Raw genomic sequence first — 22,581 nt, forward strand, 5'->3', positions numbered from 1 at the left:
ACTCTGAGATAGAAAAAGAACATTAATGGAAAGACACACACTAGACTGTGGGTGAACAGCAAGCAATTATTCTATTCTCAACCTTTTTTTAAAGTCAGTTTTCTAGATGATCTAGCTCATTATTAACTGCTCCCCACAGTGATGAAGGTATGGAAAGGCCCTTCCCAAATACATTTTTGGAATTCATAAAAGTACATCACCGAAAAAATAATTAGAACAAGAGAGAGAGCAATCATTGTTGAGATTTTTTAAAAACTGTCTTTATAGTTACCAGATTTATGTTAGATTTTATAAGCATTTCCATATTTATTTTTTTCTCTCTTCAAAGATAAAAAATAAGCACTGTCAAAAAATAAGAGGGAAAAATGAAAGCTATCCTTCAAACTATAGATACAGTACTTGGAAGTGCTTGGCCAGCTCTGACGCGCAACATTTACACTCTGGAAACTTAGCCTCTTAAAGCACACATTTTAAAATGTGTTCAGTTCAAGGAAAGAAGATGAACTGTGCATAGTTACGTAAAAATTATAAGCACTACACCAAAACCTCCAACAACTTACCTGAGACCTACATATGGCCTATAACTGGAACAGCAAAAACACATTTTACCACAAAAGGTAACTGCGTTCAAAACTGTAAGTGGGTTTGCACAGGAATTATTATAATGCTATTAATAAAGTTATCCCCCGGGCTTCCCTGGTGGCGCAGTGGTTGAGAGTCCGCCTGCTGATGCAGGGGACATAGGTTCGTGCCCCGGTCCAGGAAGATCCCACATGCTGCAGAGTGGCTGCGCCCGTGAGCCATGGCCGCTGAGCCTACGCGTCCGGAGCCTGTGCTCCGCAACAGGAGAGGCCACAACAGTGAGAGGCCCGCATACCGCAAAAAATAATAATAAAGTTATCCCCACCTGGCCTCAGAACTATCATTTGTTCTTCCAAATAAAAGTTGGACAGATGTATTTACAAGCGCTGGGGGAAGGCTCTGGACGCTGACACCGAGCGGGGCAGGGATGGGGTGAGGTAAAGCTAAGACTCTAAGGAAAGGTCTCATGTTACGTATTCTTTGTGAACAGTCAGAAGACATTTCATATAGAAGGAATTTCTGAGTTGTAAAAATGGTCTAAAGTAGCAATCATAGGAGTGTTGAAATTTGGGAATGGAAGAGTGCTAATGACCAGAGGTGGTGGACCAGAACAAGAAGATTCACGGCAGACAATGCCCTTCACATGTTTCTGGCTGATTTCCATTTCCAGACAATTCGGTCCATACCAATAGGAACAAAAACAACAGATTCACCCCAGTGCTGCCTACACACGCCTCATTAACCAGACCAGAGGACCCTGCTGAAAGTTGGGGCAATAAGAGAGACTTGTTTCTTTTGTTCCTGGTATCATTTATAAGCCCTCTGAAGAGAATGTAAATAGATGTAGCTCAAGAGCTACATAATTTTCTGACTAATTCTTTTTTCAGGGAAATCAGGAAACAATCTATGGAAGACACGGGTCTTACAGACATATGACGTCATGCTATTGCTGTGGGCTTTGAGATTAACCCCAAATGGATTTTTTTGTTGTTGAGAATTTAGTAAAAAAAAAAAAAAAAAAAAAGAAAAGAAAAAAAAATTTTAACACATTACATCAGGCTTTTGTTACATTAAATATTATCATCTATTCCAGCCAGACAGGGCCTCAGGCACCTCCCTTAATGGGCCAGGCTTTGAGTAGAGCACACACACTGCTATGTGCTGATTGATCCAGCATCTCATCCGTCCCTTATTCATCCTTCCCACTCCTCCAGCATCAGCGTGGGCAGCAGGACCCTCATCAGGAAGCCTCCCCAGGCATGGGCTAAAATGTGCCAGGCACATCTGTCACACTGTCTGTATTATCTTGGTCATTTATCTCCTGCACTAGAATGTAACCTCCTTGATAACAGGGATCCCAGGCAATAGGGCCTAATGGTCAAGGGCTTGGATCCTGGAGCCTAGACTGCCTGGACTTGGGACCACCTCCAACACTTATTAGCTGTGTGACCTTGAACAAGCTCCTTAATGTCTTTATACCTCAGTTTTCTCATCTGTGATAATGGTGTTACTTATCCCATTGGGTTGTTATGAGAATTAAGTGGGTTAATATGTTTAAAGCCCCTAAAATACTAAAGTCTATTTAAGTGTCTTTTGAGGCAGTTGTTATCTTCTTCATATTCTTATTCTTCATCATCATTATTTGTCCTTGTATCCTCAGTGCCTGGCATAGTACATGGTGCATAGTAGATGCTCAACCAAATATTTGTGGAATGAATGAATGAATGAAGTCATAAAGTGAATGGACTCAATGAAACTACAGTTAAATTGCATCTTTCAAAAGTACGAACATCTAAAAAGTGCCAGTCATCATATATATCCCAGTCACATTATGCAAGGATAATAAATACTCAAAATAAAAACCCTAGGATCGTCCATAATCCTGACCTTAGTCTGAATAATCAAAGAAAGATTAAATTATTTGCAGTACCGTTTCCAGATTAGATATCACAATGCATTCTAAATTCATCAAAACTTGCTATCCCCCAGTGGTATACAGATAGCAATTCTTAAGTAACCAGAATATTTAAATGATCAGAATGCCCCAGACTCCAACATTTCTGAATAAATGATTTTTTAACTGTATTTTAAGGCAAAAAAAAAAAAAAAAAAATAGCATCCCTTAGGCATCACTACACATATTAGATACCTCTTGGACCACATATTTATTTAAGTGTTATTTTTTTTATTGTATATGCCCATAAATGTTTTACTTTACATTAATTCTGAAGAAGCTAAAATAACCTCTAATTCTCCTTTGGGAAGCAGATGCTGGGGAATCCATGGGAGCCATGGTGATGACAGAAATGAGAGAGGCCAAGCCACCCTTACAAGGGAATTTCAATCTGTAGGATCACTGCTAGCTCAGTGCCCAGTTTTCAGCACTACATTTAGGCCAGTCATTTGTTACCCAACATCTGAGCATACACTTGTCATTCCTGTTGATCCGTGCACATGGCTGTTCATCCATTTGAGTCACACCACAAACCCAGAAAGGCATGACCCATTTTCAGAAGTGCAAAAAGTTAGGTCAGCACCCACATGTGAGGTACCAAATCCCCTGCACTAAATATTCATGCGATATCTGCGAGTAGAGAAACTCAGACAGACAAATCAATATCTTCCATGACCTTGAACCAGTTTGCTCGGGAAGGATATTTGCGTTTACAGCTTCATACCTTTAATTCTCCAATGGAGGAAAGCAGTCCAGCCCCATATGCCCGCAGCTGCCCTTCTTGCTTGCAAAGGCCAAACTCAATAGTGAAGAAATAGCACTGAAAAAGAAGTGGACACACAGCCAGTGAAATGGGTAATACGTTCTTCTGTAAAATAAAATGGCACCCAAAATAAAATGGTGCACTCTGCATAATTTCTTCAGCACTGTCCATTAAAACGCATTTAAGTCAAGAAGATTTATTGACATTTATTGCCTAATAATCCCTCCCTAGTTTAAAGGTAAATGGAAAAAGTATTAACTACTAAGAGTCTTATGCTTCCTGGATTCAGAAACCCTATGAGTCAAATCATAGTCCTTGCAATGACTCTAAAATTTAAAAAAACACAGATTTAGAAAGAATGAATATGTCACGGTGATAATGCCAGAAGAATATGCTACTATATTTAATAAGTTGTGGTTCAGTAGCACCGTGTAAATGTGGAAAAATAACTTGGAATTCAGTAATCCTAAACTGATTTTTGCAGTTTGTTTATTCATTCAACAAACATTTGTTGAGTACCTACTATGCACCAATGCTTGGTAAAGAATTGTGGTGAAGAAACCAGGAAACAGCAAGAAAACAAGTATATACCTACCAAATTACCATTTTCTTAGTGAAATCTTAAATGGATACCTATGTATGCACTTACATGTATACATACTTATATGCATATACATTAAATACATATAGTAAGAATGATTTCATTGGGCCGAGTTTTACCATCATCAACTACTACAGCTTCCCCAAGATATTAAAATCTACACTTGCTTCTGTTGAGTTCCTAGGAAATCAACCTAGACAGACAGAAATCTCCGTACAACCAAAAAACTCACAATGCTCTTGAGAGGGGCTGAAATTACACTATTTGTGCTCTGAGAGGAAAGTGAGAACGAGCAATAAAAAATTTCATCCAATTAACACTGTCCTGCATTAGTGATGATGGAGCAATGAAGGGGTTGAGAAAGAGAATGAAAACATCCCTGAAAAGGAGCAGAAAATACTGATTATTTCTAGCCCATGGCTATTTGCTCTATTCTTATCTGGAGGCCAAGATGTCCCTTGGTTCTGGAGGGTTTTATATTTTTATTATGTGTGGGTGATCTCTGCCGTTGAGTGGTCAATGCTCTGTAGCCCTGGGCTGGACCCGAAGGCTTCGTCATTCCAGGTCATGGAGCTGAGCCTCCAGAGGCAAAATTTCCTTTCTTGATTCATCTCCCAAAGAGGCGAAAATTACAGCCCTTCCTACCCTGTCACCACCCACAGCACCCACCGGCACCCCCTCTTACTCTGTTCTGACGTGTCTTTCTTTTCTGTCCCATCACTTTTTTGACATAGTCTTTATGTATGAACTATACTGTTTGTCATCTGTCTCCCCCCACAAAACCATCAACTCCATGAGAGCAGTATCACGGTCTGTTCATCTAGAACAGAGTTCCCCAATCTCAGCAGTGTTGACACGCTGGGCTGGATAACTCTTTGCTGCAGGGGGCTATCCTGTACACTGCAGGATGTCTAGCAGCGTCCCTGGCTCTGTCCCCTAGATGCCAGTAGCACCCCCCCACCCCATCTGCAGCGACCAGACATTGAAAAATGTCCCCAGAGGGGAAACATCACTTCTGGCTGAGAACAACTGACACAGACTAGTGCCAGAAACATAGTAAGAGCTCAATAAATATCCGGTGAACAAATAAACAAACAGTGAATGAAGTATTTCTAGATTAGGCTTTTTGTGTGACAGCAGGACATGGAGGAAAGACACACACAAGGAGGCCTGAGTCCTAGTCTTACCCCTGCTTCTAATTAGCTCTGTGACCACAACCTCTCTGGGCCCAACTACTCTTGTAGTTTTCCTGCCTATGACGTCTATTCATTCATCTACTTATTCTACAGACACTCCTACAAACCTATCATATGCCAGACTCCGCTCTAGCAGAGAACAAGGGAACAAAGTTCCCCAACCCATGAAGCAGGTATGCTCCTGGGATGAGACAAGTAACAACAACAAAAATCAACATACAGGATGAATGTCAGGCGAAATCTGCTATACAAATCTGCTATATAAATAATAATATCATGTAAGTGTCAGAGAGCAAGCAGAGGATACGGCTGTTTTAGATGGAGGGATCAGGGAAAGCCTCTCTGCAGGAGTGACCTTTAAGCTGCAACCTACTTGAAAATGGCCCTTTCTTTTAGAAAATGAACAAGCCAGTTGTACAAAGACCTAGGAGAAAGAGTGTTCCCAGCAAAGGAAACAGCAAATGCAAAGGCCCTGAGGCACGGATAGATGTGTATTTCCAAGGGTGTCTGGGAAGCTATTGGAAGGTTTTAGGCTGGAGAGACATGTGTTCTGATTTCATTTCCAAAAGATCACGCTGGTGCTCGGTAAAGAATAGATTATAGGGGCCAAGGGTGGAAGCAGAGAGACCAGTTGGAAGGTAGTGGCAGTCAAGACAAGGGTGATGAGCGACTTAGAGGATGACTTGGGCCACGGGTAGCAGGGGGTTGGGAGAACTCAGTATCACAGAGGCCTCATGAGAAGAACCAAAATAAGAGATGTGAAGATGTGTTGAAAAGTTAAAATACAGAGGATGTAATGTACAGCATAGGGAATACAGTCAATAATATTGTAATAACTTTGTATGGTGACAGATGGTAACTAGACTTATCATGGTGATTATTTTGTAACGTATAGAAACAATGAATCATTACGTTGTACACATGAAACTAACATAATATTGTAAGTCAAATATACTTCAATTACAAAAAAGAAAGAAATGTTAAAATACAGCCCTCAAGTCTGTCCTCCAAAAAGTTTTGCACAGTCCTGGGCATGGTGAAGAAGTGATCATACAGTCATAGAACAGGAAGCCTGGAAGTTCAGCCTCTTACTTTACCAAAAGGAAAACTCAAGTTTAAGGGGATGAAGTGATTTACCCAGGACGGGTCTAGATGGTGATATTTAAGAGATCTAGAGCTCAGTGTTTTATGAGCTCAACATCGGTCACATTTTAAAGTTTCCAGGTAAAAGATTAATAGATGCATGATTTTTTCCTTACCACCAAAAAAATGGGGAAATGAAAGGCTAAAACAGGAAAACCAGAATCTCACGACATCTTCTTAGTGTGTCTTCGGCTGATGTCTCTAATTTGTACTGCATTTACAGCACATGATGTGAAATCCTTGGAGGCTTAACATTGAATACAGAAGAGTTTGTGAAAAAATGTGCTCTCATGTTCAAAAGCCTCCAGAATAGTACACATATGGAGCCAGCTACAGGAGCACTTAGGTCAGCCTACTGTGTGCATTTTTAATTTTGCTTACGTTATATCAACGCGCACATAATGCACGGTCATGGTTAGGATCCAAATCAAAGCAGGCTGAGAGAGTCCCTGAGAAAATCTGGTGCACCATTCTCACGGGCTTCCCCTAGATCTGGCATCCCGTCCTAGTGTGAGGCAGGAATTAAAAGGTCTGCATCAACTCGGCTAAAAGTTCCAAGGTAAATCTATCAGTGTGTCTTTGATCCTTGTGCTTCTAGAATCAGGGTAACCTCAGAGGGAAGAGCCACTGGGTGTCTTCCTTCCCGTTGCTTAGAATGCTCTCTGGCCCCATCCCTCATCTGGGAATCCTTCCAGAAACTCTGACCTTACACAGTTCCATCTGCTCATTCCCTAGCTGCCTTTCCCTCTGGTTTCCTGCTGTCCTCGACCAAGGAATGAGCCTAGATGCTGCTTCTACAGCCTCCTCTCACCAGAGAATTAGACCTTTCACCTTGAGATAGCTTTCCATTTGCGGCTCCATGTGTGGCTAACAGATAAAGAGGGATGATAAAATGTACCTGAAGCTCAGGTGTTGGCAAAATTTGAATTATGGACTTGCTCAGGATAATTTTTCTCTTTCTTTTTCTAATGCCTCAAAATGCATAAGGTATAGACCTCAAAATGCAGAAGACCCTGGGCACGATCACTAATGGGGAGGAGGGGGCAATTGCACGTGTTTTCTGCCTGGTTTTAAGTGCAAAGCCTACTTAGAGTTGGACTGGATGACCCCTGGAGACCCTTCAAAATTCAAGGGTAGCTAATTGCTTCTTGAAATTTTAAGAAAATATAATTTGTTTTCCTCAGAGCACTTGCCATATGTGGATCTGTAATATATTCCCAAGAGATGTACCAAATAAATATCCTACCTATTATCAAAAAAAAAAAAAAAAAAAAACTCCACAAAAAATAAAAAACCTGAGCCCTATAAGAATTCCTGTAAAAGAGGATTGCAGAGTCTTGGTCACTAATGTCTTTTAAACAGAAACAAACAATAATACTAAGATTAACACCTCCCAAATTGATCATCAAAGCTGATGTTCATGAATTCCAAGTTCTACATACCACTAATTATAAGTAATTATTTATAAATATTTTATTCGACTATAATTATATATAATCATTAACTGAAAACCAAAACAGGAATTATATATCGGACCTCTTCCCTAGAAGAAAAGCAGAGTCATTTACATACACATAGTCATGAAGCAGAAGAAGGTCTGAGTGACGATCTGAGATCCAAACACGGCTGTGGAACACAGCCACGGGATGAGCTAGCAGGGAGCGTGCTTAAGAAAATGAGATAGGTCGCCCAATGCTGCCATCTTCCGATCACTACTGGTAGTGCACCACTCTCGCAACAGTTCTGGCCTAGCCAAATGGACATTGTGAGAGCGGGAAGGAACATCGTCCAGAGACGCTGAACACACCAACAAAATCCACCTGGTCCCACATAGTGATTTACAAAAGGACACGATGCAACATCCTTTTTACGTTTGGTGTTAGGTACCTGAAGCTCTTGCTAAGGCACATACCATACTCCAATTAAAGAGATGTACACCTTTTTCAAATTCTTGGTGAAAAAGAAATTTATTGTTCCAATTTTCCTCTGGAAGGGTCCTGTTGACTCCCAGTTCCCCAACTCTCTGAATCCTTTGAAATAATTATATCACCGCTTCCTGAGAGTCAGTCTGTATTCGTAAATTGGATTAAAATGGTGCGCAAAGTCCTAGGAAGACAGCCAGGTATCCTACTTCTTTTACTTTGTCTGGGAAAGTGGTCTATACACATCATTTAATAAATGCCTGAGTGAGTGAATGAGTCAGTGAGTGATGTATATTCTCTACTGCCTTCACTAAAAATATGATCTTTTCAAACTGATAATATATACTTCTAAGTAATTGCATACATACATCATTCCACATCTAGAATTCCATCATCCACATATGCAGGACAGACAGGAACCAAGAAGTTAGCAAAGAATGTCGGAAACGGCCCTAACTGAGATGTGCTGAACATAACAAAAGGTTATGCACTAAATTTGATTTGCTTTACATGTAAAAGAATCCCTCAGGCCCTCACCCAGACCCCATTTATCCTTATCTAGTACACAGTTCAAATAAACTTCAGTTATGTAGCTTCTAAGCCCACACCCTAACATGAGAGGGGAACAAGAAAAATATACCAAAAGCAGATCCAACAGCTCAAAAAGCACAGAAATACAATATTTGGTGTTTGACTGAACAACCCTAAACACTTCCATACTTGAAGTTTTCACTAAACAACAGAATTCAATCACGACAGTAAGACATCAAAATAATAGGAAAACTTAGCCAGTAGAGCTGCAGTTTAACAAAGTGTTCGCACATAGGTCATCTTACTGCACGTCTGCTCCCTTCCTACTAACTTGATAGAGTAGTTACTATTTTTTCCATTGTCCTGATGGGAAAGCTGAGTCTCAATGATCAAGGGATCGGCCCAGATTCCTTGACCCATGGTTGGCAGAGCTAGGAGTCAAACTCCAGCTTCCTAACTTCAGATCCCGCCTTGTTTCCTCACCAGCAAAGTGCACTTACAGGTGCAGAGCCACTACCAGCCCGCCAAACTAGCACAACAGTCCCTGTTGCTGAAATACTGAACTAATTCCAGAATGGGTATAAATAGCTATGACTCCACACTCCCCAAGTGCCCTCAGCCAGCCACGCTGCCCCAGCCCTCTCCTGGGTTCTGTTCCCCCTACCCTCCCCAGCACCACCACTTCTTCATGATCGAGAAAATAAGGTCTCAACACCCATGAAGCTGGGGCCTAGAGGACCCGGCTCCCACACAAGCGTGACGAGTATCGTTCTATTTGGTACCCATGTCATAACAAGAGGATCAGTCCCAGAAAGGAAGAATGCTGTGCAAAGATGTTCTTACACCAGGGATCTGCACCTCAGTAAGTGCAGATAAAAACACAGAAAAAGAGCCATGTGTCTCACAGCCTTCCTTTCTCTAACATCTTTCCATCAAACAACTAGCATGTCAAAGAATACACTTGAAAAATTGTTGAACCAGTGAAGAGGGTCCAAGATCCCAACCCACTCACTCCTCTACCATGAATCCCCAGCTATTAGACTTTGGATTTTAGCCACATCAAATTTCAGCTTACAAGCAGCAAGTACCTTCCCACCTCTGGCCACAATTCCCTTAATCTTGATTAAACTGCAAATAATAATAGGATTGGAACAGAAATGAGGCTTGATAGCTAAGGGGGAAACTTTGAAATAGAACTGCTAAGGCAATACTGTACAAATCCACACTGGGAAACGAAAGTGAAAATGGAGGCTGCCCTGCTTAAGCCATGGAGGTCACCACTCAAATGTCACAAGATAGAAAACTTCTCACCAGACATCAATTTTTGCTGTTGTTTCTTTGACCATTTAAACTGCCAGGAGTCACACATAAAGCCAAATCACACTCGGGTGCAACGATTACCCGCTGGGCTTTGTTTGCAGAGCAAGGGTTACTGGCCAGAGACATCCTCTGGAACTGGGCTTCAAAAGATAGCAGAAAGGGGGATTTTGCAGGCTTCATTAGTTTACTCTGGGCTACTCCTGTGTGAAACAAAAATGTAAGAAATGCTAGAAACTTAGAGCTGGAAGACATTGGTTTTTTGCAGTCCTGGGCTATAGCCGCTCTGTAACCACTGGCCCCTCGCACCCCATCTCGAAGCCTCCCCTTGGCCAAAGGAAGCCACCCGCTCTGTGTTCACAGATTCGAGGGCCCGTCACTGCCTAGATCCTAGGGATTATTGTTCAGATGCCTTGCAGGATTGTCTCCACACTCATATTTTCCACGAGCCTCTAAATGAAATCCACTATAGCTCTTGGCAGGTCACAACTTAATCAATATACTTTTAAAATTTATACTTGTTCAATTCTACTGTGCCGAGCTCTACTTGAGATTACAAAAATAGCTAAAGATATAGTCTCTGTGCTCAAGAAGGGTACTATACAAATGGGTAGACAAGACTAGTATAAAAATAACAGCAACAACAGTAATAATAATGTCCTGCTGTTTTAATCCTACCATAAATTTCTGTCAAATTGCAGTGTGCTTATCTGTCTCAGAAGACGAGGAATATGAAGTTTATGTTGGACTTTTTTGAAGGACAAGTGGGATCTCAGAGGGATTTCAGGAAGAGAGGAAGTTGTTGGAAAGAGTAATATTGAGGGGCTGGGGGAGGGGAGTGATTTCTGGGAACCCAAAATGCAAATCGTAGGAAGTTAAAGGTAAATCAAAGTATAGAATGGACCAGATCACAGGGTCCATTTGAATGGTAGAGACCGCCTCCTTCTTCAGGGGTTCTCCTCAAGCGGAGACGGACAAAAACAAGTTGAGAAAAAGAAGAGGGTCGGGATTTGAGTATGTTCTGTCTGCCAGAAAACAAGGACCCTGAATTGTGAAAAGAGCAATTAAGAACAGCCATGGAATGAATTAAAATGTAAAAACCTAAGCTCTAAGGAAACATTACGGCAATCCTTGTGGAAAATTGATCATCATATATAAAAGGCACACCCGTAGGGAGAAAAAGAAGCATCAGCAGAAGACAGCTTTTAGTGAAGAACACATTGACATAGGCAATTTTCAGCAGCACTGTTTTAGGCAGGATTTTTCTGTGTGTTTCTTAACTACCCTTTCCTATATCTTTTTTGGTTGCTTTCAAGAACAAATGGATGATTTGTTTAAGTGCCCTCTGGCCATTTCAGTTTTATTGCCCCTTCTTCAGCTTATCCAAGAGCATTTTCAACTTCAAAGGAGACCACCTGCCTTAGTATCATGTAACACTTACTAGTTTTTACGTCAGGCTTTAATGGTATTTTTTAATTTAAAAAAAGACAAAGAAAAAAGAAACATCTCTCATCTCTTGCCCCCTGCTCATGGACTAGCAGAATGACAAGCATTCACTTAATATTAGGGCCACCTGAGCCGTTGGTCCACCCCTAAAACTCCGACAGGATCCACTCTAAGACACTCCACCCCCAGGGCGTAATGTCAGGTCACGATGGCCATATGGTGGCCCAATTACAAAGGTTTGCTGTCGCCACCAGCCTAGAGTACAGGTCCATAGTTCATATGACAGAAAAGACCCTCAGGGACCTTAGGGCCCCTGCCTCCTCCAGCCCCCTCCCTCGCTATTGCCCACCCCCCCAGCGCCCCCCCCCGCCCCCCGCCCAGGGAATTGCACAATTTGCAATTGTGCAGACGGACACGCTCTTTTCAGCTTCCTATCTAGGCCTTCGCACACCACCCTTGCTCTGCCCGCGATGCTCTTGTCATTACTCAGCCCCTTTGCCAAATTCCTGCTGGTCTGCCAGATGAGGTGCCCTTCTTCTACCATCAGTGTTGTACTTTCAGATCCAGAAAGAAATCTCCAGTCTTCTTGCCTCTCCCTCCACCAGACTCTGAGGTCAGGCACAGGGTCTGACTTGTTTTCGTTGTTGCTTCATGGCTGGTCTCTAGCCCCCTGCCTGACATGTAGCAGGTGCTTAGCAAATATTGAAGGAAGGGAGGAAATAGTGAAGCAAGAAGAATTTCCCAGCAGGCTAAGCCAGCAGTGTCCATGCCAATCTTCCAGATCAGTAACTACTACCCTCAGCACATTTTCCAACATTACAGACATTTTGAAAAGATGAAAACCCCTCTACTGTAGCCATCAGATCATTTTTTACTTATAGCTTCAGAAATAGATCAGTCCCTTGACCTCTCTCTATGCCCCATTCGACAAAAGCCAATGGGCCTCTGAGCCAGTAAGGAAGGGAGGAACCGGCCTTCTCGCAGGCCTTCAGGAGCCAGGATGACGGCTGATTGGCAGGTATCTCCTGCGGAAGCTCAGCAATCTTGTGGTTAAGTGGCTTCGTGACAAGGAACAACTCTGAAAATTCGCCGATTCTGACATCTGGATCCTCATCCAAAAACATAAGGGGGAAAGTTTTTCAGTTTGCTGTTTCTAAGACTGGAAACGAGTCAAGAAAAATGCTAACTATGCTTGGTCGGGGTATGGGGGAGTTTGTGATCAATCCCGCCCTCGAAGTGCCTCACTGCCCAGACTGTTCAGAATTAGCACCCACGAGGAATTTCTATCAGCATCCCTGCCTGGACCTTCATTTAGCAGATGATGACCCATGAGATCAGACAGATGCTATTTTCTCCTGGAGATGAATTTGGGAGATGACCACCCGTCCAATTCCGTTTTCCACAAAAGTCTGTGGCTCTTTAAAAAAGGGCTTTAGGAATACAAATAAGCTTCTTTTTATTGTCTTCTGAGCCTGCAGGTATTTGGGTTCACAAATCAAAAGCTGGTCTTATATTCAGAATGACTGCTTGGACCCTAGATGTAGTGCGTGAGCCTCCGTAACAAAGCGATTCACAGAGTTTGGCTCTTCTTTTAGAGAAATTCCATCTTTCTTCCAAACGACCCTTTGTTGAACTTACTGTATAACTAGCTACCCTGAAATGGCTACCTCCACTCTGAGGACACAGACACACACATCCCCATCATTTTCGTACCAGGTGCATGGATCAGCGTTCCGTGTATAGATGTGCTTTAATCTACTTTGCACAGAAGACCTACTGAAGCAAATGCTATAGGTTTGGAAGTGCCCAAGAACTGACTTTTATAACCTAAGCAACTCTGAGCTCCTTGAAGGAGAAGAAAACTGATGAACACATTCTCATCCATTCATCCTTTGGCACGTTTTTAAAATGTTCTGCATCAAATCACACATTCTCCCCAGATGTGGTGATTTTAAAGGTCAGCTCTCGAATGCCTGTATGAAAAATGAGGTTCTCATTGACTCCCAAGTAAGCTGAGGGTCGTCACCACCACTTTTAGAGGGTCGTTTTATTTTTATCCCTGTGTTAGGAAAAGCAACGCCCTCCCAGACATTAGGACTAAAGAGCTGGCATTTGCTTACCTATTTATTTCCAGGCAAGACCAAGAATCTTGCAAAATGTTGTATGTCTGAAAACTGGAGAGAAAACTACGTTTAACAGGGAGAGCCATTTTTACCACCACATTGCACTAAGCTGTCCTCTATATTAAGCTTTTATTAATGAAGTCACGTTCCTTTTCCATTCGCTAACCAACACCACTACCATCATCATCTCTCACACTCAGAGTCAACACTAACCATCTCTATGGGTAAATGGGGTTGGAAAGACTTACCTATGAACTGGGGTCCCTGTGACAACAAGGGTCTATAGGTAATTGAAGCTCTAGATAGAATTTCAGCTCAGTTGAGCTCCCCTACCTCTAATCATCACTGCCAATGACTGAAACCTACACTCTACCACTGAGCTAAACACCTTACATCATGCTCACCACAACCCCCAGAGGCAGGCGATGTGAAGGTAACATAATATGGTGGTTTGAGAGCTTGACTTTGGAGCAGAAGACCAAGGTTCAAAGACAGGCTCTGCCATTTCCCTGACCTTAGGAAAGTTACCTAGCCTTTCTGAGTCTTAGGTTCCTTGCCTGTAAAATGGAGAAAAATAAACGAATAACTAACATTCATTGGATTCTTATTATGTCCCAGCGCTAAATCACACCCCCCATTTTACCAATGGGAAGACTGAGGCTTAGGTTGAGCTACTTGGGCAAGTTTGGGGGCAACAGAGCTGGACTGGAATCAGTTGTGCCTGACCCCCAATGTCCATGTTGTTTGTACTACACCATCCGGTTTGCCTCTGTTCTCGGTGGCTGCAGGCCCTAGAATTGATGTTTATGTCACCTTTGTGACAGCTGAGCTTGGTGTGTGTCAGGAAAGATAGGGGCCTGTCTAGCTTGCCTACGGTCATCCTGGCCTGGCTTGCACTGGGTTAGGTGCCTTCAATCTAGGGTGTGGACCCTAGATCAGTCAAGTAGCACATCAGAGACCTACCCGGGGCCAGTGGGGAACACACACTAGAAACCAGCCATAACAGGAAGCCCAGTCTTCTGAGCCTTGCCAGTGAGCAACAGTACTGCAACTAACCCAGCTCAGGAGAGCTGAGACTACAATAAATGAGGCTGGGTTGAAAATTAAATACATCATGTTTATGCTGAAAAGACATATTACAGGGCTCCCCTGGTGGCACAGTGGTTGAGAATCTGCCTGCCGATGCAGGGGACACGGGCTCGAGCCCTGGTCTGGGCGGATCCCACATGCCGCGGAGCAACTAGGCCCGTGAGCCACAACTACTGAGCCTGCGCGTCTGGAGCCTGTGCTCCGCAACAAGCGAGTCCGCGACAGTGAGAGGCCCGCGCACCGCGATGTAGAGTGGCCCCCGCTTGCCACAACTAGAGAAAGCCCTCGAACAGAAACGAAGACCCAACACAGCAAAAATAAATAATAACATTAATAAACTCCTACCCCCAACATCTTAAAAAAAAAAAAAGATATTACACAGCACAAAACCAAATACTACATAGTATTGCTTTAAACTACAGCAATCTACTTACATTGGATACAGATGCATTATTTGATGGGCACAAAAAAGATTTGCTAAGGGATAGTGAGAATTCATGAGACAGTAAACTTGAAATATTTTGGTGTCTCGTGAGAAGCTATTTAACCAAACTTACCCTCTAGCTCTGGCCACCAAGAGAACTGGTATGTTTGCCGCTGCCTAGAATGCCATTCCCTCTGTTCTCTCTACCGTCCCCTGGTCAATAGAGTCCCCTGAGCAGTAAAGGGCAGGTGATTGGAGATGAAATTTCACTTCCCAACTCAGTATCATGTATCCCACTTAATGGGGACAGCAACTCAGCGCTTGCCAAGAGTGTCCTTGGGTAAAGGCAGTCTGACTGCCAGAGGCGCTGGTCTTTTCAAGAGACGCTAGGAATCTAGACGGTCATGTGATGGCCTCTGAAGTGGAAATGCAGGCCATTTTTTAAGTTTAATCAAGGTGTAGACTCTATTTTTTCTTTCCTCACAGACATTAACCAGAGCAGAAGCCTCTGTAATCCCTTTAGAGGGTAGCATGATTTACAGAGCCCGAATCCCACTGCTGTCACAATAACTTGCCTCCAGGACACCAGGCACATGTCTCTGCTGCCTCAGCGGATCACACGTTGCCTTGACATCCTAAACTCCTGAGAAGTGGGTTGGTGCACCAGGTCAGGATGCAGAAAATCCAGCAGCTCAGTCTCTGCCATTATTGTACTGTATGATTTGGGGCAAGTCATTTCACTTGTCTAAGCCTCCCTTTATTCATTTATAAAATGGAGATTCCTTTCCTTGTCAAATTTTTACTGGGCACCAATTTTGTGTATAGCACCATGTGGATACCAAGGAGTGTGCCAGGGGAGAATAATATGAGTCCTGCCTATCTTGAAGCGCCATTGTGAGACTCAAATGAATAAACACGTGTCAAATGCTAAATCAATGCAAGAGCTGACATTTAGGTGAAGGTTCCCTGCTCTGAGGTGACTAAGACCATAGCCATGTTCATGGCTGACTCATCCCTTGTCTCAGGACTCTGATTCTACAGAGAGTCCCCTTCTGGATAGGCGATGGCAGGCTTAATTACAGGTCAACAGTTCCTGAAACCCAATTTAAGGCACTTTGCAATATGAAGAAAGCCTGTTGAGATGCAAATGTTCCCTGAAGTATTAACATCTATTCTCTCAGTAAGCATATATAACAGCAAATTAAAAAAATAATAACTTGACTGCTGAGAAAGTATTCCCCCGGGAAACCACTTTTGATCATGCATTCCTCTCCCTGAACCTGACCTGACCCAAGCGCCTTCCTTTCCCTGTCTTTGCACTTAAGTTATATTTAAATCCTTATCTGTGGGATTTCCCTGGTGGTCCAATGGTTGAGACTTCGCCTTCCAATGTAGGGGGTATAAGTTCGATCCCTGGTAGGGGAACCAAGATCCCACATGCCTCAGGGCCAAAAAAACAAAACATGAAACAGAAGCAATATTGTAACAAATTCAGTAAAGACTTTAAAAATGGTTCACATCAAAAAAAAAAAAAACTTAATAAATAAATAAATCCTTATCTGTGTCCCTCACTAAACTGCAAGTCCCCAAGAAGCAGGACCATGCCTACCTGTTTTACAGTTGAATTCCTGGTGCCTGACAACATAGTAGATGCTCATTCACTGAATGAATACATGAACAGGCCATAATTCATTCTATCAGAGCTATGGAAAAGATATGCAGTAGAAATCCAGCAAAGTCATGCCTTTGCTAAACATCTGTGCAAAGAAGCAGAGTCCAATGCCCCTTTCTAGCCAGTTATAGCCATGACTTCTACTTTTATCTTGGGAAGAACTCTTCTTAATTAGATTTGAGAGAAGAAAAGGTGAACAGTGCAAAAACAGTGTTTATGAGAGCTAAACGTTTAAACGTTTCTGAAGTATGTTATTTTAAGGTATCTCCCCTTGTTTTATTACAGAGAACTTTCAAGCCTTGCTAGTTAGACACCAACCTAGGACCTCTGTGTATAAATATGGAGACACATTCAAAACCAGAGCAAACAACATCTTCTGGAATTCTTCCAATAACTTCCTTACATACTTTTGTGTTAATGCAGCCATCTTACAGCCAAACTGCAAACACCTGTCTTAAATTCTCAGGAACTTGAACTCATAAGGAGTGGGCAGCCAAGATTTGAAACCCCAAATTTATGGCTTTCTTGAGTTATTCAGGGAGTGCTGCATGTACCAATGAACAGCATCACTCCTGATCTGCTTGAAAAGTTTAGTCAGGAATTCCTATTTCACGTGCTCTCACTGGCACAAACAATGTTTATTCATTTGTTCTCCCCGGCGGTCTCCTGCAACCTGCCTTTCTCTATGTTCACTCAGGGGAGGTATGCTATTAACTCAGGGGAGGCCTCCTCCATCTCCAGGCAGAAGCTTGACATCATTTAGATGAGGCCTTGCCCTTATTATTTATGGTTAAAACACTTTACATTGCAAAGCAGCATGATGGCTCCATCTAAAACCCCTTTGTAATATAAACTGCAGAGTCTGCATTTCAGAAGGGAAAACCTGAGTTGTTGAAAGTTACAGAACTAACCAGTGTCACCCGAAGAGTAGAAATACCCTCCAGGGACCTTTCCTGCACTTGAGTCTTCCTGATGTGGCCACCTCGATGCCTATGAGTGCGATCATGTCAAATACACTAGCTCACATTTATTGAACACATCTCTGTGCTAAGCAGCTTTACAATGCATTATTTCATTAATCCCCAATAGAGCTACAAGATTTGATATCTTATTTTTCTCATTTTAAAGATGAAGAAACTAAGGCACAGAGAGGTTAACTAACTTATCCAAGGTTACCCAGCCAGTAAGTGATAGAGCTGGATGTGAAGCCACGTAATTTGACTCTAAAGCCTGCACTCTGAACACCTACTACACTATACTGCCTCGCTAGCAAGTCCCTAAAGTGCACAGGCTCAAGGAAAACCACCTAGTGCCGTCATATATAGGAGGGTTCACTCTATTTCATTCCAGCTCTCCCTTTTCCTCCCTACCTGTATGATTATCTGAGATCAAGTACTATGGGGAAGGATGTTCATGATCCTACCCAAAAAAAGAACAGGAAGAGGGGTGAATATTCATTAGACAAAAGTAGCACTCACTCATGGGGACAAGAAAAATGCAAAATTTGAAGACTGAAGATTAAAATATATATGAAAACCAAATTTCAATTTTAAAAAGTGCTATGTGCTAACGTTTTTCTCAAAACAATAAAAGGAAAAGCAAACAAAACTCATTAGCTACATCTGATGTTCACTAAAACACTTTGCAACTGACCTGAGTGAAAAGTCATAAACCCCATATTTCTAGAGTACTTCCAATTTATTCTTTCTTCTGTTGGTGTGAAAGATAAAGTCCCTCCTGACAGCACAAGTGTTTGATAAATGGATGAACATCTTGCTGCTTCTTTTTCCAAAGCCAAGACTCCCCTTTACTCAGTTCTTATTTGACGTGGCAAAATGACCTTTCAGAAAAACTAGGAGGCTCTATACCAAAATATTAACACTGGTTATTTCTGCTGTGATGTGTTACAAATGATCTTTAGACTCTTTTCCTTGCTTATCCATTTTTAAAAATTTTCTACACTGAATATGTGTCATTTTTGTAATCAGGAAGAGAAACGAAGGTTTTTGTAAAGATTTGTAAAGACTTCTCAGTAAAGGAGTCCCTAATTCACCCTGCCGTCTCTTCATTGCTAAGGGAATAGTTTTTTTTCCAGTTTTATTGAGGTATAATCGACATAATTCACTGTATAAATTTAAGGTGTACAGCATAATGGTTTGACTTACATATACTGTGAAATGATAACCGCAAGAAGTTTAGTTAACATCTATCATCTCATATAGATACAATTAAAAAAGAAAAAGCAAAAAAAAAATGTGTTTCCTTGTGGTGAGAATTCTTAGGATTTACTCTCTTAACAACTTTCATGATTTTATATGGACACTATAAAGGACAGACTTTCAGACTCTGAAACGAATGATGAGGGCCTGAGGTGATGTATTCCCCCCCAGCATTTCTTATTTACACCTAGTCTGTACCGAAGCCCTCAAATGAGAGCATTTCCATTTTCCGGGAGACCTTTCCCCAGTATGATATCCACCCATCAGAAATATTCCAGAAATGCCCATCCTTACAGTGACAAATACATGAAATTCTAAGCAAATTACAATATTTCTACAAAGGGAGCAAAGAGATTTTTAATCACTGTGTGTTCAATCTCACGTCGCTTTTCTTATTATTCTTTCATTCATTGTGGCTCATAATGTACAGTAATACATTTTACATCTACTAAATGTGTTCTGGGTTGTTATATCACAGTTCAGAAGAATAGCTTTGGAAATCCTTTCGACTCCTTTATTTGAAAACTACATTTGTGGAATGGGGTAATTAAATTCCTATAGTTCGATATAACATTACCTCAGCTATTCTTCTTCATAAAAAATATTTCAACCATCTCTCTCTGCTTCTGCTAAAAATGGACTTACACCACAGATATTTCTGTTAATACAAGTCTAAGATTTTGAAAACCTAATTTATTGTAGTTAAACCAGCAAACTCCTTCTTTTGTACATCTTTATGGAAATTAAAATGACTGCACAAATCTTCTGTGCTTGAAGAATGCAATCCATCTTACTTTGATTAGAGAAAGTAAGGAGGATTCAATGTCAGGGCTTTTGAATCACAGGAAGAAGTTAACTCTGGATGAGGATCCAGAGGATTTAGGGGCTTGAAATGATTTTGAAATTATTTAATCAACAATATAACGCCTTTAGTGCAGTTAGGATTTGAGGGGTGATGGTGAGATCGAGTAGTCTCATACGTGGGAATGATAATGGCACAGCACACAGCACAAAAGTATTTCATCTTACTTGCTCCTCATTCAGCATCAAGTGGTAGGAGAACATCTCCATTTTAAAGAAGACATTTGAAGCACAAATAAGGAAGGTAATTTGTCCCTGAGTACAAGATCAAGAAGTAACAAAGCTGGCACTCAGATCATCAAAATACAAGAGACAACAAGAGTTGGCAAGGATGCAGAGAAAAGAGAACCCTTGTGCACTACTGGTGGGAATGTAAATTATTGCAGCCACTCAGGAAAACAGTATGGAGGTTCCTCAAAAACTTGAAAACAGGGCTTCCCTGGTGGCGCAGTGGTTGGGAGTCCGCCTGCCGGTGCAGGGGACGTGGGTTCATGCTCCGGTCCGGGAAGATCCCACATGCCGCAGAGCGGCTGGGCCCATGAGCCATGGCCGCCGAGACTGCGCGTCCGGAGCCTGTGCTCCGTAACGGAAGAGGCCACAGCAGTGAGAGGCCCGCGTACCGCAAAAAAAAAACACACAAAAAAACAAAAAAAAAAACCACTTGAAAACAGAACTAGCATATGATCCAACAATTCTACTTCTGGGTATATAACCAAAGGAAATAAAAACACTATTTCTAAGAGATATCTGCACTCCCATGTTTATTGCAGCATTATTCAAAATAGCTGAAATATGAAAATAACCTATGTGTCCATCAGTGGGTGAACGGATAAAAACCTGGTGTGTGTGTGTGTATATATATATATATATATATATATATATATATATATATATGGAATATTATTCAGCCATGAGAAAGAAGGAAATCCTGCCATTTGCGACAACACAGATAGACCTTGAAGGTATTACACTAAGTAGAATAAGTCAGACAGAGAAAGACAAATACTGTTTGATATCACTTATATGTGGAATCTAAAAAAAGCTGAACTCGGACTTCCCTGGTTTTTTTTGCAGTACGCGCAGTGGTTAAGAATCTGCCTGCCAATGCAGGGGACATGGGTTCGAGCCCTGGTCCGGGAAAATCCCACAGGCCACGGAGCAACTAAGCCCGTGCGCCACAGCTACTGAGCCGGCGCTCTAGAACCCATGAGCCACAGCTACTGAGCCTGTGTGCTGCAACTATTGAAGCCCGCGTGCCTAGAGCCCGTGCTCCACAACAGAAGCCACCGCAGTAAGAAGCCCTTGCACCGCAACGAAGAATAGCCCCCGCTCTCTGCAACTAGAGAAAGCCCGTGTGCAGCAATAAAGACGCAACGCAGCCATGAATAAACAAAGAAATAAATAAATTTATAAAAAAAGCTGAACTCATACAAACACAAATTAGAATGGTGGTTACCAGAAGATGGGGGTTGGGGGGAAAGGGGAGATATTGGTCAAAGGACAGAAACCTCCAGTTAAAAGATAAATAAGTTCTGGGGATCTAACGTACAGCATGCTGACAATAGTTAATAACACTGTATTATATACTTGAAAGTTGCTGAAAGAGTAGATCTTAAATGTTCTCACCCCAAAAAAGAAATGGTAATTATATGAGGTGATTCAAGTGTTAGCTAACGCTATCGTGGTAGTCATTCTAAAATAGATAAATATATCAAATGAACGTATTGTACATCTTAAACTTAAATAAGTCAGTTATCTCTCAATAAAGCTAGAAAAAAAACAAAGCTGGCACTCAATCCCTGCTGGGCTCACTTCAGGTTCAGACCCCCTTCCTACCACATCACACCACACCATACCCCATACTCTCCATCAAAACATCCTACTAGCATCTTCATCAAGTTCTGAGACTCCAACTGCTGACTTGCAATGCTACTGTAAGGATAAAATCAAGTGGGCACAGAGCTTAGCACACAGAGAATGAACAGTTACCAAAGCAGCTCTATTTTTATGAGTTTCCAAATATCTAAAATAGGTTGTTGGGGGTCTTTTTTTTCATCTGCAGTATTATGATAGCTCTCTGAGGCCCCTAGGATACAGTTACAAATGATGAAGAAAGATTTGAGTTGCAAAAAATGTACAACTATTCCGGATTGCAAATAGATTTGTTTCTAAACATAGTGAGCAATGGAGAGCTCACTTTTTAATTCCAAATAACGGTGGTATTCTCATCATAATATCAATAGATGACAAACACCTGTAATGTCAACGATGAATACTGTAAGTGAAACATACAGCTAGAGCAAAATACCCTTAGCTCCAATATCAAAGATCTCAAAAGAGAGTATAGTCAGAAGGAAGTGTGGCCCTGGAGCACTCAGGTAGAAAAAGACCAAGGGAGGGGGTAGTGAAAACAATGACAAAGGACAGAAGTGAAGTTCTAAGAGGCTAGTTAAAGAAATACAGGGCTCCTTGCAAGGCAAGACCACTTTTCTATATGCACAGAAGACATAAAAGTGAAAGTAATGAGTTGGAATAGATATTATTAACTTTTAATTAAGTTACTCTTGCAAATAACACACAAACTCACCATCCACCCAAACATCTCAGTTAAGAATGTATAAACGTGCACTCCTTCCAGCTTTTTGTCAGCTTTGTCTCAAATGGTCCAAATAGCTGAACTAGTTCAAAGACGCTCCATGGAATAAATAAGCCTGGGGCTTATTTTGAGCTTTCTGTAG

The 22,581-nt window shown here is 41.7% G+C and overlaps 1 protein-coding gene across 1 annotated transcript in view; it reads right to left on the reverse strand.

Annotated features, from left to right (window-relative positions):
- The window catches only part of TPH2 (tryptophan hydroxylase 2), an 89,554-nt gene that overhangs the window by 6,667 nt on the left and 60,306 nt on the right, over nucleotides 1–22,581 (reverse strand). The window contains exon 9 of the mRNA XM_030866255.2: nucleotides 3,261–3,356. Within this exon, the coding sequence (XP_030722115.2) occupies nucleotides 3,261–3,356 (96 nt within the window). The remainder of the gene's footprint in view (nucleotides 1–3,260; nucleotides 3,357–22,581) is intronic.

Source organism: Globicephala melas, chromosome 10, assembly GCF_963455315.2.
Source record: "Globicephala melas chromosome 10, mGloMel1.2, whole genome shotgun sequence".
Classification (NCBI taxonomy): Eukaryota; Metazoa; Chordata; class Mammalia; order Artiodactyla; family Delphinidae; genus Globicephala; species Globicephala melas.